This window comes from Asterias amurensis, chromosome 8 (assembly GCF_032118995.1).
Source record: "Asterias amurensis chromosome 8, ASM3211899v1".
Taxonomy (NCBI): Eukaryota; Metazoa; Echinodermata; class Asteroidea; order Forcipulatida; family Asteriidae; genus Asterias; species Asterias amurensis.
The window spans coordinates 23,031,153-23,049,039 of NC_092655.1; the positions used below are offsets into that span (position 1 = coordinate 23,031,153).

At 37.8% G+C, this 17,887-nt stretch overlaps 1 protein-coding gene across 1 annotated transcript in view; it reads left to right on the forward strand.

Annotated features, from left to right (window-relative positions):
- Window positions 1–15,892, forward strand: part of LOC139940736 (fibroblast growth factor receptor-like 1) — a 48,390-nt gene extending 32,498 nt beyond the window's left edge. Inside the window, exons 4-7 of the mRNA XM_071937104.1 lie at window positions 7,271–7,345; window positions 8,133–8,414; window positions 9,175–9,531; window positions 10,326–15,892. Of these exons, the coding sequence (XP_071793205.1) occupies window positions 7,271–7,345; window positions 8,133–8,414; window positions 9,175–9,531; window positions 10,326–10,843 (1,232 nt within the window). The 3' untranslated portion in view covers window positions 10,844–15,892. The remainder of the gene's footprint in view (window positions 1–7,270; window positions 7,346–8,132; window positions 8,415–9,174; window positions 9,532–10,325) is intronic.
- The last annotated feature ends 1,995 nt before the right edge of the window (window positions 15,893–17,887 follow it).

Sequence of the window (17,887 nt, forward strand, 5' to 3'; positions counted from 1 at the left end):
TTTGAGAAAGACTCTGCTTGGTTTGGCCATTTTGTAATTATTGCAGCAACTTAATTTTATATCCAAGATAGTATTGCAACAGAAGCCTTGAGCCACTGTTGCAAGCACGATCGGTTTAAATATCAGCTCTACATTTTCAAACTCTTTCTTTAAAAACGGTTGCAACTAAAACCAGGTACTATTGTTCATTTAAAATTTCAAACACACTTTTTCCTTATTTTCAAAAGAATTTTCTGGTGAAAGTATTTGTTTTGTTTCCCTACCACGTCTGCTTTATGGTGGTTTTATATAGAATCAATACACTATTGTATGCCTGACATTGAAAGCCTTGTTTATGTATAACAGAGAGATGTACAATTTTGTAAAATCCATTCAGAATAGGTTGTTTGCTTCCTGCCTCATAAAAATTGCCAAGAATAGACCGAGGGACATCGTATGCTCTGCATCTCTGTCCAACCTCGGCAATAGTCTGAGTTTCTAAGAATAGCCATGGTGCTTGTTATATTGTGTGTTGGGAACAATCAAATACACGCAATTCCGCAATTCTCGTTGTGTTCCGGCCTTCACAGATTTGATTAAAGGTCGGTTCTCATTGTGACTTATGAATGTCAGGGTTCGATTCTTACAATCGTGCCTGAAAATAAACGATGTCCTAAATTTGTACATCCACTACTCTTCCACAGTTTGGGTGCTTGAAAGAGACAAATTTAAATAAGCAAGTTTTATCTGAAAGCCAACCAGCACTATATATTTGGACTTAATTACCGAGGAGTTCAGCGCCAAAGAAAATTTTAAGTGATCATGTTGAAGACAATGAAGTACAATTTATTGTGCAGTGTTAAAGATTAAAAGCATTGTCTTTCTAGTGTTTTCCTTTCAAAGGACAGAAAGTTACAAAGGCCAGGTTTGAAAAGGTTGTTTCCTTCAGAATTGATCAATTTGTAGTTAAAATGAGACATCTATTCTGTTTTGGGATATCAAACACCAGGGCCCAATTTCATAGATCTGCTTTCAGCACAAAAGTAGCTATCCCCCAAGCACAACAAAATGATGTGAACCAGAACAGGGTTATAAGCCAAAATACCACGACCCATGTACAAGTTGTGACCGACTTCATTATAGCATGGCATTAGGGGGAAGATGGTGCCCCCCCTACACACACACTTTCAAGTCATGTTCTCCCTAATCAGTATATAATCTATGGGGGCTGACCAGAAGTCATTAGCTACATACCAAGCATTTAAAGGCACTGGACACTTTTGGTAATTGTCAAAGACCAGTATTCTCACTTGGTGTTTCCCAACAATTGCTTAAAACAACAAATCTGTGAAAATTTTGACTTAATTGGTTGCCAAAGGTGCAAGAGAATAATGAAAGAACAAAACATTCTTGTACATATTTGTGTGCTTTCAGATGTCAAACAGGCCTGAAGTCTTTTAATATTTGAGTGAGAAATTACCCCTTTCTCAAAAACAATGTTACTTCAGAGGGAGCTGTTTCTCGCAATGTTTTAACCTATCAACAGCTCTCTATTGCTTGTTACAAGTAAGTTTTTATGCTAACAATTATGGTGAGTAATTACCAATAGCATCCAGCTGTCAATTTCACCAAACTCTTCCTAACTTAGGATTAATCTTGGACTTGGGGCGAGTTAAGTTCTGTATACATAGACATCGGGACGCATTGAACCCATCGTAGGTAAGGACGAGTACTTGTCCTAACTCAAGAAAGGAATTAATCAAGGTGTTTCGTGAAACGGCTGCAGTGCCTTTAAAGCAGTTCCATGGCAGAATATGAGAAGCTGTATATATCAGACATACCACATCATTGCTGAACTGTGGAAGGGAAGAGCCTAGATTAGAGAGGAGTGTCTACAGAGTTTGTCTGGAGGTCTTTAGTGGCCATTCAGTGATATTAAGGAACCAATCAACATGTTTTTCAAATTCTTGGCATAATCCCCTTAGGCTGAACACATCAACATTACAAGGGACTGTACACATTTGTTTACTTTACATGACTGTGTAAACAATTTGGGGATGTTCTTTGGAAGGACTTTTGGTCCTGTTTTTGCAGAAAAAATGGAAATTCTGAATTAGTTATGAAGTATTTCTTTAAGTTTTTGTGACGTTTTTGTTTTTGTTTTACTAGTTTGTCAAAAACTGTAGCATTTCTACCTTCCACCCAGGTAGCAGTTAAAAAGCAGGACAGTTCTTTTTAGAACTGAGAAGTCTCCAGCAATCTACTCCGCTGTAGTAGAGAAGTCTCCCGAATTCAGGAAATCTACTCAGCGATAGAATATAAAGCAAGACAAGTTCTCAAAAGAACATCTAACTGGCAAGTAGTTTCACAAATGGTGTTACCACAAACCAAATATATAGGCATTTCTGTTTTCAATTTTCCAGCATAACTTCATTTATCAGTCAGTGAACAAAAGCTGATCCCACTAATTTGAGTTATGCTTAGAGAACATTTACTTGGATTCTCATTTGAAAGAGGCATAGGGTAATATCTACTGATTGTAACTTTTTCAGCCAACTTTTTAAAAGTGGTACCTTCTGAATCCAGGTTTTTCTTTCTTGTGTTTCAGCTAAAAATTCAGCAACAGCGACTGACAACCAAATAATTTCACCACCATGTAAAGAAATCACTGCATGCCAGGCCGGAAGAATTAGATGCAAACCATTAGTACAAATTGGTCAGTGCAGGAGCGTTATTAAAAAAATGGCAACGCTTAAGTGCCATAATGGATTGGTTTTGCCGGCTAAAATAGGATTATTAACCCCCCCCCCCCCCATCTTCTATAGCTTCGAATTTCCCAGGACTAGTGGTTGCAAAGCACAGCGTACCGAGCGAACAACCACATCCAATGGAGGAGTCCATAACTCATAATGACATATCCATTACAATGATATTTTAGGCTGGAAATCCAATTAAAGTCAGACCAATCTGTCATCCTTACTACCTTGTATATATCTATGACTGCCCTCCCCTCCAATCTTTTTTTAAAATCAAGCAATTGCATAAACACGGATTATATTCCAATCAGGCAAAAGTTTGGGTTTTCTTAATAGGCATGCAATGGAACCTAACAGGATTCGGTGGTCTTTTGAAGTCGCAAGCGTGCCATGGTGGTGGTACCACGTGTTCGTCGTGAAATAATAACCATGGCTTCACTCTCAGGAGGACGTGCGATATTTTCATTTGATTATTAACAACAATAAGTGTATTACTACTGCGCAGTTGAACCCTAACAAAACGAAGTGCATTGAGTTTTTCAATAAGTCATTCATAGGGGTGCAGTGTACTTTATTTATGAAGCGTTGATTGAAAATTATGAATTGCAAAAAAATATGAAGAATCTCTTTATCTGCAGTTTTTTTTTAAGATATGGCGTAGGATTTATAATCCTGTGGGAAAACATATTAGTTTCAATCAAACAGCTTATGATTTTGAAGTTTAAGATTGATCCGCTGGAGAAGTTGTCTAGTCAAGACGAATAATATCATTTAATGGCTTCGAAAATTCCCTGCAAATAAACTTGAATCCGTTGTTAACATGACCTCCAAATTTGATGTTATTTTGAAAAACATTAGTTGTACAGGTTTTTTGTGGTGTTCCCAAACGCTTAAAAAATTTTGCATAAAGATTCTGCTGAACAGGAAGAGGTAGCCACCCACAGGATAGTAATTGCATGGTCCTCCCCAGGTTTGTTAAAAACTGGGGAAATTCTTGGCCCAAATTATTTTGTGCAATATTATTATTGTTGTTGTGTATTGGTCAAAATTTCTGCTAGCTTGTTTGTGCATGGGGAAAACCCTATCATGTGCCATTTGTGACTGGTAGGCCCTATCTTGCATACTTATGCTCTGCAGGAAAAATAGTTAATCGCTAACGACTTATTGTCTGCTTAAAGGGTTTTGGTACGTGATGGTAGAAAGCTTCCTTTAAAATATTGCTGAGGTGCTGTAGTTTTTGAGAAATGAGTAAAACAATGTCACCAAAATAATTTTTTGACTCCCGAGACGAAAATTAATTTTAGCAGTTCTATGAAATGGGGTCCAGGTGTTTCATGTACTTCTAATCTCAAGCAGGAAGTCTGGGATGAAGACTTGTAAACTAGTGTGTTTCTTATCACAAGTCATTTGTCTCAAGTAGCCACTTGTGAGACTTCACTAAGTGAAAAAAAACCTCCTCAGCTAGTACCAGACATTCTTGTCCATGCAGAGTTCTTGTAAAACCCTCCTCAGCCAGTACCAGACAATCTTGTCTCATTTCGAGTTCTTGTGATTTTACCAGCGGCCCGCCCTTTTGAAGTCAGACCACTTTGTCAAAGTCTCTCTTTGTCTGGCAAAGAAACTTTTTCCAGAACAGATTTTTGTTGTGTGTGATGATTGTTTGTTGAGAGCTACTTCAGTTTGTCTCCAAGTTGACTTGAAGACCGTCAAGTGCTTTTTTTGAAGATCTGTATTCAAGTGAGGAATGTTTAGCTCCAATTTGCAGTTGGCAGGAACTGATTTTTGTAATTGTATGGGGTGAATTAGAGTGCCTGCTTGGAATCTTACTTGCCTGGGGCACTTAAATTTTTAATATGTATGCAGCATAGTTTAAAAAGAAGCCACTATTCGTATTATATATGCAGCATGGTTTGTAAACTACTTTGTTGTAATTATGAAAAAATGTTCCCAGCAAATCAAAGCGAGAGCTAAAGGCTTGCAAATATCCTGCTATGTACACGTCCAACCATAGAGCAAGAGAAAGTAAAAACATTGTTTATTCAAGTCATAGGGCAACATTAGGCCAAACAATAATTTAAAAAACATGTTTAGCGCCCCCACCCGCGTCCTTTTTAGAGGCCTCCCCCCTTTGTTTTCTCTTTTTTTTTTACAGGGAATGAAAAGGATATACTTTAACAGTCTCAGCTACAAAAACAAGATTTACAAAATTAGCCCAGACGATTGTCTTAAAAGATATGTCTTACAGCCATTTTGAAAAAGATGAAGAAAAAAAGGCACTCCTGCCCTTTTTTATAAAAAGGGAGGACGCTAAACTGTTTTTATTTGGCCTTTACTGAGGCTATGATGGCTGTACTGGAGCCCTGACAACAAGTGATTTAAATAACAATGGGGTGTTGGGCAGTTGGTGTTATAGGCCAGTTTGCGGCTCTAGAGGAATTCACCAAGATCCCAAGGACACACACTGAGAACAATAACATGAGCTAAACAGGTCATGAATGAAGCAATTAAAGAGACCACACCAACCTCCTCCCTAATCCTATAGGGGGCAAAGAATCCCCGCCTTTATTCAGCTGAGATTATAGCTGGCCTTGTGGACAGCATCTTCCTGATTTGCTTCCTGTATTATGTGTGCAAATCACTTGCGCTGTCTGTCCAGAAAGAGAAAAAAAAAACGAGAAAAAAACATCCTCCTTCGTCGCGGCACACCACTCTGTGTATTTAGGACGTTGCTTGCACTAAAAATCGCACCTTACGACAATTGATCATCCGTAGAAGCACTCGATCATGCAGTTGGATTGCCACGCTTCATCCATGCACAGTACGCTGGATCCCCCAGTATTAAAAGTGTTGCATTGCCAGAGATACAAGACTTGATTAGGACTGGGGTATAGTACCCTTGCTTCTCATGGTTCTATCTTCCTGTCTGTGTCTGTTAACCCAGGCCTGTAATCAAATTGCTGCAGCTAGGGAGGAATACCGTGGAGTGAGCCGTAAGACTTGGACTAGATGAGAAAACAAACAAGAGCCAGACAAAGGTTCACTGTTCTTTTGCTCTTCCGGCTGGGGAGATGGACACTGAAATGAGATTTTTTCTTGTTGAGATGTTTCAAACAAACTAAATGATGAACCGCATCACTTAAGTTAATGAAATATTTAACTTTTGGAAAAATGTTAATTTTAATGTTTGAAGTGCAAAATGTGTCTGTGTGAGGGTATAGGCCCTTCAGATTGTGTTACATAAAATGTCATGAAATTTGCAAACAAGTTTTATGAGATAAATTGCTGTGCAGGCAACATTGTCGCTCCCTGATTTAAAACAGCAAACTTTTAAAGTTAAAAATAAAACAAAAACATTATTTTCCTTTAAGGTGAGCCGTGAGCATTAACAGATGCTAAGTAGCCATGACCCCAGTTTGTTGTTTTTCCAGATAATTTCCTCCGTAACTAAGAGTCAGCAACGAATTTGTGAGCGCTGCCTAAAGTTCTCTTGAGGGGATATATGACAGTTGTTTGAAAAAATCTTTGCCTCGTTCATCAATTAAGGCTGGTACTATTCAATTAGGATTGATTTCCTAGCGCTGAAGTAACATGGACTGATATCAGTTTATTCTGCATAATTAGACACTTGCTGTCAGACATAACAGTGGGTACTGTGGGGAGAAAATAAGCTGGGAATCAATTGTTTCTGCATAGCCAGAAACAGTTTAATCTAGATCTTTCCCGTAAAAAATAATTTATAAATACAAAGGAACCTAAGTCATCCTCCTCTAATAATGAAGAAGCCAAAAACAAGCACTCAACTTGTGACTATCAAAACTTATAAGTACAAATCTAATCCGTATATTTCCCTGCAGATTTTTACTAGGCAAGTTCAAATTCTGGAGGATTTAGCACAAGCCGAAAGAAAACTGCATCAACTAATCTTATGAATTCTTGATGAGGATTTTCTTTTTGTTTGGAGGTGTCAGAAGAAGGTGTCTTGTCTCGGAGCTTGGAGCAGACAAAATTATTGTTACTTCTCGTTAATCCATTTGAGAGGATTTACGTAGGGTTTCTTAAGATGTGCTTTTCACTCTTAAGCTTCTTTATTTTTTGGAATGCACACCTTGAGGGCAGTTTGGAGCTTTTTGCACCTTTTGGGGCTGGATATTCAAGGATTATTTGCGCAGACAAATTTGTCGGGAACTTGAAAGAAATTCTGCCACCCACCATTTCTTGAAAATCATTTGTGTGTTTTTTTGGTCTATAGTTGTCTGAGCCTGTTTTTCTCTTGTACGAGGTTGAGCATAATATAAAGTTTAGGTTAATCTTGCAATTACTAATTCCTTCTCTTCTTTTGATATTTTGTTGTCTATAGAGGGCGCTAGAAAGCCTGACAGTGAGAAGACATTTTTCCCCACCCTCCTGAAATTCAGTTGTGTTTTTTTGCCTATATTTGTCAGTGCCTGTTTTCCGTTGTTTAAGGTTGAGCATGGTTTAGATTCAGCTTGCAGTTGCTAATTATTCTTTTCTTCTTTTTATTTGTTTGTCTACAGAGGGCGCTAGAAAGCCTGAGAGAGAGAAGGAGCCTGGTGGTGTTGATGATCCAACCGGAAGCAAGCCAACTGGAAGTAAGTAGCAGCATGGAGGTAGAATTAGAGGTTCTCCGTGTTTAACCTGGAAATCCATTTTTTTTTATAACCCCCAGCACTAAAACAAAATCAATACAGTATCAATTAAAAAAAAAAAATTTTTTTAATTGTATTATATATCCTAGATCAAATTCATAAAAAAATGAAGATAAAACCTTAGATTGGAGAGTAACCCCAGATTGCAGAGTAATACTTTCAAAACCTAAGATAAATTTATGTATTTAGCAGGCTTCAGACCCACAAGCTTTCACGCTCGTAAGCTATTAAACTTTGCACTCGCAAGCTTTCATGCTTTGCACTCATAGTTCAGGTTTTTTTTCCAACAGCCTTTCACATCCCTGAAGTAGAGATAAAAGATTTAGAGCACCAAAGGCCATTTCAGGAAGCAACTGATTTGATGCAACAATTATCAGTGCAGAAAATAATATTTGCTATAAATTATATAACACAATATGTAGAGTTACAGTTTCTCATAACAATTTCAACATGTGGATTGACATGCAGGCTTAAACTGAAAATACTTTAAGGTGCTTGAAAATTATTTTTTTAAGTTACACTCAAAATTTATTTAAAAAAGATTTATTTAAAAAAAATGGACAAAAGATTTACAGAAAAGGCAGATAACTTTTTCCGTCCATTTTCAACAAGTTCAACATGGCTTTTTCTATCCCCAGTGCAAGAGGCGCTATTACAGTTTTTATGAACACAACAGGATGCAAAGTGGTCCCTTTATTATTCCATAACCGACTGTTTCTTTCGTCACCAGCAAAACCCAAATTTTCTCAGCCGTCCAAGATGCGCAAGAAGAACCTTGTGCGGCCGTTGAATAGCTCCGTTAGACTAAAGTGTGCTGCTACGGGCTACCCCAAACCTCAGATACTATGGATGAAGAACTCCATCATGCTGACTGATGCTGAGCTAGGTGAAGAGGGAGCAGGCTGGACTCTGAAATTGATCAACCTACGACCGGCGGATACTGGGGAATATACATGTGTCGTTCATAATCGCAATGGCCGGATTAATGCAACGTACACTGTGGAGGTTGTAGGTAAGCTTGGAAGTTAATAATAATAATAATAATAATAATAATAATAATAATAATAATAATAATAATAATAATAATAATAATAATAATAATAATAATAATAACGCCTTGTAATGCGCACATATCCAACCTGCTGGGTGATCAAGGAGCAATAAAACCAAAAAACAAACGAAGGAAAACAGACACAAACAAATGAGTCCTTTTTGAGAAGAGATTTTTAATTTTGTGGTATAAAGACAAGATCTTAAATTGAGAGTTCCAGATGTGTGGCGTAGCTGAAGAAAATGGTTTTTGTTTTACAGTTTTGTCCAGAACTCTCTCTGTTGAATGTAAGTGTCTAATAAAAAAAGGGTAAATAAAAAACAACCTCTAAAATTTGCAATACCTTTGCCATTTAAACAGGAAATATCATCAATAATTGGAATGACAAAATGGTATTTGCAGGATGCCTTGATATGACACCAAGAGCAATGTCAAATTTGATATTACCGATCCCAACAGTATAAAGTGTCAGCACACAAATTTGCTTAGCACAGATGAAACTTGCTTGTGGGATACAAGTCACCAGCCAAAATATTGTGTTATGTATATTGTTTGCAACTGGTTCCCTGCTAGGGTGATTAGTTGCGACCAGTACCAACTTGCATACCCTGGAAGACTATATCTTTAAACTGACATTTTCATATCTAGTTATGTTTTTCTCTAATAACTGCCTAAATGAAAAGTGCAGCTATTTACTTTAATTGTTTTTTTCTTGATACAGAGCAAGTGCACGACAAGCCTGTGCTACAAGGTGAACATCCAGTCAATACGACAGTCGCTTACGGAGGTACCACATCTTTCCAATGCCGAGTCCGCAGCGACACGCCCCCACACATCCAATGGTTAAAGAGGGTAGAGCCCCACAACACCAACCAACAGATCAACGCAACCCTGGACATGGACGGACAGAAGTTTGTGGTGTTGCCGGCCGGCGAGGTGTGGTCTCGCCCTGATGGGTCGTACTTGAATAAACTCATGATATCACAAGCTACTGAGAGGGATAGTGGGATGTATATATGCCTTGGAGCTAACACTAATGGTTATAGTGTAAAGAGCGCTTTCTTGGAGGTTCTACCAGGTAGGTTAGGTTCACCCGTCCCAAATGGATAAAAAAATGTGTTATCAGAAAAGAAAGTTTTCTAAATAAAAAAAACTCTTTGGGTTGTTGATGATCTCCTAGGAGGTCTGGTTGGTGTAGTGGTATCTTGTTCCACCTTCCATCTCTCAAACCCCAGTAAAATCCAACTTAGGGCACTATGTGGCATGGTTGGCTTGTGCGTATAAGCGCTCGCCTCTCACCAAGGTGACCCCGGTTCGATTCCTGACCAGGGCCATATGTGAGTTGAGTTGTGCGCTGGTTCTCTGTTGTGCCACGAGGGTTTGCCAGACCATCCTGTTTTCCTCCCTCGAGAAAAATCAAACACTTTCGATCTTTGGCTGTGCTCCGTGGTCATAATGGGTTGATGTGGCTGGCAGCCAAAGGCGCACTTGCATGCCTTCTTCTCGAACACGTTGTAGCCGCGTTCCATCGCAATTCAGCTCTTAGCTGCAAGTAAGGATGATTAGCCACCCAAATTATTATTATTGTGTGAATCAGGGTTTTCAGTCCCTACTTGACTCCATGGGTTTTACCTGGAATGATTCTCTGGGGTTTTGTCCCACTTCTAAATCGAAATTTCTTCATTTTCTTCTCTCTTCTCGTTTGGCTTTGGAGAGCGATGAGAATATATATCCAAATCCAAATGGATCGAATGACGGTTATCAGTAAAGAGCTTATCAATGAACACTTAATTGCAAATGTTATTCGATACACCAGCTCCCATTTGCAATAAACAGTTTTAGACTAACAAATACTCTAATTTTGTTCTTCAGATCCAAGTGGACGAAGGAAAAACACCCCAGACAGCGAGCTGACAAACAATGATGTTGACCAGACTTTAGTGGCCGTTCAGAATTCAGCGGGTTTGGACTCTACAAAGAAGGCTCTTCTCATCACCATCCCCCTGGCGTGTGCAATCCTCTTCTGTGTTGGGGCAGCGGTCTGCACCTACCACCGCAACAAAAACTTACAGGGTTACTCCAGCCCGCCCCCAATCATCCAACCCTCCAATCACCTCGCTGCTAAAGGGGAGCACAAGCGGAACACTCCGACACTTCCTACACAATCAGACTGTGAGCAGAGTGTACCTCTGACGTCTCCACCTCCAAGCCTGGCGGGGGTTCTCTCGTACCATCCGCCGAGTAGAGAGGCAGCTATTAACAGATACCCAGACTTGGGAATTAGTGGTGGGAGTTACTCGGACACCTTAAACAGCAGCGGTAGCCTGTCGAGTAGTAAACTACACATGCATAAACATGTACATCAGCACCATGTGGTGCATCATTGCTAGCATTTCTAAGGGACTTCTTGTATAGATTTATATATATATAAATATATAAAAAATGTGTATATACTAATGAAATTAAAGCATATACTAAATGGCATCTCGGTTGTTGTTGTTTTGGGGGTTTTTTTGGACAGAGGAACCAAAAGCTTATCCTACTATTTATGTTAAATATTATGTGAACATATCTCAAAAGAATGGCTGGAATCGGCAAGATTTACAGTCGTTTCTGTTAGAGAAAGAGGGACTCTTACCAAAATATAAAATACACTCTCATCACTTTCCTAGTGAAAAAGTTTATTCCAGGATTTCCTCTTGGGCTCTTAATGGTTTCATTGTCATTTCAACATCAAACCATACAGTGGCTTTGGGTTTCGTCAGAAAAAGAAGATTTTTAGTAGTGGCGTTTTAGTCACTTTTTTTCCCGACTCTCTGTAATTTGCCCATACATTAACCGCTTTGAAATATAAAATACCAGCCCTCATTTCACAGAGACGGTAAGCTGGGGGAAATTTGACATATCAACTTTCTGAACGGAAAGCAGAACTATTTTTGGACAAAATAACACACTTGGGCCTCTCCCATTGGGCAATGTAACAGTATTCTGACCACCATATCTCAAAAAGGTTTATAAGACAGTCTATATGCTTAGCAACTTCGCTCTATGGAGTTGACTATGGAATAGGACAGTCCATGCTTAGCAACTTTGCTCTATGGGTTGACTATGGAATAAGACAGTCCATGCTCAGCAACTTTGCTCTAAGGAGTTGACTATGGAATAAGACAGTCCATGCTTATCAACTTTGCTCTATGGGTTGACAATGGAATAGGACAGTTCATGCTTAGCAACTTTGAGTCCATGCTTAGCAACTTTGCTCTTTGGTGTTGGCTATTGAATAGGACAGTGGGTCTCCCCTCCCCTGTATCGCTTCTTGGTATCCTATATAGTGCCTCAACCACAATGCCATATTTGTATATAGTGTACCTAAAGCCATGTTTGTACAGCTGCAGATACTATTGTTATTATATAAAGTACTTATTTTATATAGATGCTGGTTAAGACCATCGGAGCGTTAAGAAATGTTAATGATGAATTATTCTTCACTGAAGGTTATACAGTACTTTTTTTTATTTAAAGAAGGCTAACCCCGACTGTATGTATTTCTTGTTTTAAGGCACTGGACATCTTTGGTAATTACTCAACAAAATTGTTAAAATAAAAACTTACTAACTTGATAACGAGCAATGGAGAGCTGTTGATAGTATAAAACATTGTGAGAAACGGCTCCCTCTGAAGTAACATATCTTTTGAGAAAGGGGTCATTTCTCACTCAAATTTGAAAAGACATCAGACCTGAAGTTTTGCTGGGCATCTGAAAGCAAAGCAAGTAATGCAACAAGGCTGTTTTTCTTTCATCTCTTGCAACTTCGATGACCAATTGAACCAAAATTTTGACAGGTTTGTTATTTTATGCATATAATGGGATACACCAAGTGAGAATACTGGTCTTTGACAATTACCAAAGGTGTCCACTGCCTTTAAGCCTGTGCTGCACCATGGTGAAGCTTAGATTAGAGTCTGCCTGTTGAATAGTTTTGCACCTGACTCTGTGGGTTAAAAGATGAAGAATGTTACATTATTATCTGGTATTGATTGATAAATTATCAAAAACCCTCTCTCGACCCCCAGTTTTCTGCACAGACCTAAACCACTTTATGTCGCCCATTTTTTTATGGGAAGCATGCCAACTACAGGCACCTTTTGGAAATAGTAAAACAAAACGATCAGACGCCTATGATTTGGTGTGAGATCTTAAGCATTCTGTATCTTAAGATACTTCTCTTTTCAGAAATGGTGGATCTGAGAAGAACCAGAAATAAGAAAAGTCTCAACATTTGAGTGCCTTGAGTACCTTGATTGGTAGATAGGTGCACTATACAAGACTTATACAAGAGATATTATTATTATTATTATTTAAACTGTGTACTTTGCTCATCTTAGCGATTGCATTCTACTGAAGATGAGCTGTTCGCAACGTCAAGAAGAATGTTTCTGAATTCTAGTTCTTTGAAGAACCACCACTTCTCACAAGAGGGATTTTCAACAATTTAAGTTTGGATTTAAGCATTGGGACAGTAAATTAATGACCAACCAATTGACCATAGTGGTATACCTTATAATAGTACGCCCTGCTAAAATGCACACTGCACGACAACATGGGGGAATCTGCATTCACAAAATGGCACAAACGAGGTTTAGGGATTTAGTGCTGGTGATTGACATAAGGGCCCAATTTCATAGAGCTGCTTAATGAGAAAAGATTGCTTAGCACATTCTGCTAAGGTGAAATGAGTAGAATACCAGTCACATATTGTACATGTGACATGGTAGTTTGGCTGGTAACCTTGTTCTGGTAAGCATCATTTTCTTGTGCTTAGCTGCTTTTTGTGCTTAAGCAGCTCTATAAAATACGGCCCATGTAATTGGGTTGATATTGTGCCTTTCAAACTAAAGACAGTACCCTGACAAAAAAGTCATGTTGTAAAATTGTTTTTGTTGTTTTAAAATGCTGTTATTTTTATTGTTTCAAAGTTCACCTGTTGTTTTTTAACAGTTTTTCTCCAACCAAAGTTACAAATCACTGCCAAAAGTTGTTATTTAATTATTTTGTAAATTGTGTCACCACTATGAAATATTTAAGTAAACCCTCTTTTTACATGTTTCTCTTATGTATAGACATTTCAGTATTAGATATTTAAGGTATGTTCAGTTTTTTGGTTAAAACAGTTGCGTTGTGGTTGGTTTTTGTTTTAGTTGCTCCTGCAGTACCCAATTTGTAATGGAGAGCTTAGTAGATCCAAAACAATGTTATACTTGAGGGTATTTGATATAAATTGTTTTTTTCTCCGACTGATTTTTCAGTTACACTTGCCTGGATGATATTTGATTGCCAGATTTGTTTTACTTCAAGGCACTGGGCACTATTGATAATGGCTCAAAATAATTGTAAGCTTAAACATTTACTTGGTAGTGAGCACTAGAGAGAAGTTGATAGTATAAAACATTGTGAGAAACGGCTCCCTCTGAAGTGACTTAGTTTTCAAGAAAGAAGTAATTTTCCACGAATTTGATTTTGAGACCTCAGATTTAGAATTTGAGGTCTCAAAATCAAGCATCTGAAAGCACACATGGTACGACAAGGGTGTTTTTTTTTTTTTCATTAATATTTCGCAACTTCAACGACCGACTGAGCTTAAATTTTCACAGGTTTGTTATTTTATGCAAATGTTGAGATACAGCAAGTAATAAGACTAGTCTTTGACAATTACCAATAGTGTCCAGTGTCTTTAAAGGCACTGGGCACTATTGGTAATGGCTCAAAATAATTGTAGACTTAAACATTTACTTGGTAATGAGTGGTGGAGAGCTGTTGATAGTATAAATCATTGTGAAAAATGGCTCCCTCTGAAGTAACGTAGTTTTTGAGAAAGGGGTATCTCACTCAAATAATGAAAGACTTCAGGCCTGAAGCCTTTTGTTATGCATCTGAAAGCACACAAATTTGTGCAACATAAACAAGTGTGTTTTTCTTTTAATTTTTCTCTCGCAACTTCGACAACCAATTGAGTTCAAATTTTCACAGGTTTGTTATTTTATGTTGGAAAACACCAAGTCAGACCTGATCTCTGACAATAACCAAAGGTGTCCAGTGCCTTTAACTGTCTTGAGAGATGAGTGAAACTGACTGGTAACATGACAGCTCTATTCGAGGAGTTCAGCCCAAGATTGTTTTGAACTAAGCAATGTGAAACCAAAGAGTAGGCCTAGTCTATTTTTAATAACTGCGATTGTTCTAGGCATTTGTCATCTTTTATTGCATTGAAAACTTTTGGCCATGTGACCCGAGACATCACATGTTTACAAAGAAGCCACAGAGCTGTTATTCATCACAATTCTTGATCTGATGTAAAGCCCAGTTCATACTTATGATGTCACAGATTCGCAACAGATAATTCGCAACAGATAATTCGCAACCGTTGAGCTCTGTTCAACTCCTGCCAAACCTTTGCTGCGAAAACAGCAATGTGACGTCAAAATTCGCAGGAAGTATGAACCAGGATTCAGTGATGCAAATCGAAACATTTCTTATACAACCTGTGTAGTTTCTTGCCTACTTGAAAATGCACTGGATCGTACCAGGTTACTACTCTTTTTGTTAACAAGGTAACAATGTCTATTCTTATTTAATTATTCTTTCCTAGAAGTCGCACTCTAACCACACATTTGAATGAAAATTTGCCACTTCTGCAGCTTTTGGTCTGGGGTTGATTTCACAAAGAGTTAAGACTAGTGTTATCTTGAGTTAGGATGAGACTCGTCCTATCCTAAAAGGACAAGCCTTAAGTTTTTAATCTCTTAAGACTAGTCCTAACTCTTTGTGAAATTGATCCCTGGTCATGCCGACTGTGAACAACAATTTATTTTCAGAAATTTATGTGTGTGAAAATTTAAGCTGAATTCGTACAAAATCATGTGAACAAGATTCTTATCATTTAAAGCATCTAATCAGTAAAACAGTCAACATAAAGTGTTTGTGGGGTGCCATTTCTAAACTGGGAATTACATACAGTACAGGCCACCAATGCTTTGACCTCTGTTGCCCCATGTCTTGGCCTCGGTGCCCCTTCAGAAGTTTCACATTGGCTTTACGATTTCCCAATGGAAGTGCCCTTCACAAAATGAAAATGGCCTTGCCCTCTTAAATATGAATTCCAGGCCAGCATTTCCCTACCCCTGAGAAACACAAAACCATAAAAACAGTTGACAACATTTTGAAATACTTTTAGGGTTTGCGTAAATGGCATTAATGTTAGCCAGTGTGCAAATACAGTCGTGTATTCAGAGAGATGTGTCAGGGATTTATAGTTTATATTTAACAAGCTGCTTTTTCACGTCACATAATGGCATTTTTTGTACATTCTTCTATTGTATATAGCTGTTGAATTTTCCGTAAATGTGAATACAGAAAAAAAGAAATGTGTCAAACTTCAAAACTGTGAGTGATGTTGTTATTTATTGGGCCAGTTGACCTCATTGGGGTCAAGATCTGTGTGTGTCTGTGTATTTGTTTTGATAAACCTTAGACAGGGGTGCGTTTTGGCGGCTGTAACCAATAATTGTTTCTGACGTCATAATCAAAACGGTTAACAAGCTCACAACTCGGTTATCGTTCAGTCTGAACAGCAGAACCAACGACCAACAACCGAAACAGTTTTTGGTTGGGGTCGCCAAAACGCACTCCAGAGTGTAAGATTCTAAAAAGCCACTCCATGTATGGTCAAAGACTCTTTCAAGATGTTTCTTTACTGAGTTCCTTTTTAATCAATAAAAACTATCATTATGAATTGCTGGACCCTCTTGTGATTCTCTTTTTTTTTAAAGCCTAATTTGATAAAAATACCTTGTGATTTTTATCAATTTTCGAGCAAAGCCTTTAATCAAATTTAGGCAAAAAAGGGAATTAATCAGAAGGGGTAAGTCCAGCATTTCCATCAAACTTAGGCCAAAATCACAAGGGAGACCAGTTATCAAATTTAGGCCAAAATCACAAGGGAGACCAGTTATCAAATTTAGGCCAAAATCACAAGGGAGACCAGTTATCAAATTTAGGCCAAAATCACAAGGGAGACCAGTTATCAAATTTAGGCCAAAAAGTGAAAAAAATTACAAGGGGTAAACTCCAGCATTTTTATTAAACTTGGGCCAAAAAGCGAAAAATCACAAGTGGAAAGTCCAGCATTGCTATCAAATTTAGCCCAAGAAATTAAAAAAACTCACAAGGGGTAAGTCCAGCATTTTTATCAAATGTAGGCCAAAAAGCAAAAAAATCACTAGGGGTAAGTCCAGCATTTTTATCAAATTCGGGCCAAAACGCGAAATAATAACAAGGGGCAAGTCCATCATTTTTATAAAATTAGGCCAAAAAGTGAAAAATCACAAGGGGTAAGTAAGTCCATAATTTTTATCAAATTTAGGCAAAAAAAAATTAAAAATTACACAGGGTAAGTCCAGCATATTTATCAAATTTAGGCCAAATGGCGAAAAAATCACAAGGGGTAAGTCCAGCATTTTTATCAAATTTAGGCCAAATGGCGAAATAATAACAAGGCTAGTATTTTGTCACATTTAGGCCAACGTAAGTCCAGCATTTTTATTGAAATGAGGCCAACAAGTGAAAAAAATGACAAGGGGGTAAGTCAAACATTTTTATCAAATTTAGGCCAAAAAGTTAAAAAATCACAAGGGGTAAGTAAGTCCAGCATTTTTATCACATTTTGGCCAAAAAGTGTAAAAAATCACAAGGGGTAGTAAGTGCAACAATTTTGTAACATTTGTGCCAAAAACATGAAAAAAAAATCACAAGGGGTAAGTCCAACATTTTTATCAAATTTAGGCCAAAAAGTGTAAAAAATCACAGCATTTTTATCAAATTTAGCCCCCCAAAATGAAAAAATCACAAGGGGAGAGTCCAGCATTTTTATCAAATTTAGGCCAAAAAGTGAAAAAATCACAAGGGGTAAGTCCAACATTTTTATCAAATTTAGGCAAAAAAAAATGGGAAAATCACAAGGGGTAAGTCCAGCAATTTTGTCACATTTAAGCCAAATAATAGCGAAAAAATCACAAGGGGTAAATAAGTCCAGCATTATTAGCAAATTTAGGCAAAAAAGCGAAAAAATTAAAACAGGGTAAGTCCAGCAATTTTGTCAAATTTAGGCCAAAAGTGAACAAATCACACGGGAGTCCAGTTATCAAGATTAGGTCTAAAAGTGAACAAATCACAAGGGGTAAGTCCAGCATTTTTATCAAATTATTTTTAGGCCAAAAAGTAATAAAAACAGGGTATGACCAGAAATTTTGTAAAATTTTGGCAAAAAAACCCAAAAGGGGTAAGTCCAGCATTTTGTAAAATTTAGGGCAAAAAGTGAAAAAAATCACAAGGGGTAAGTCCAGCATTTTTTTCATATTTAGACCAAAAAGTGAAACAA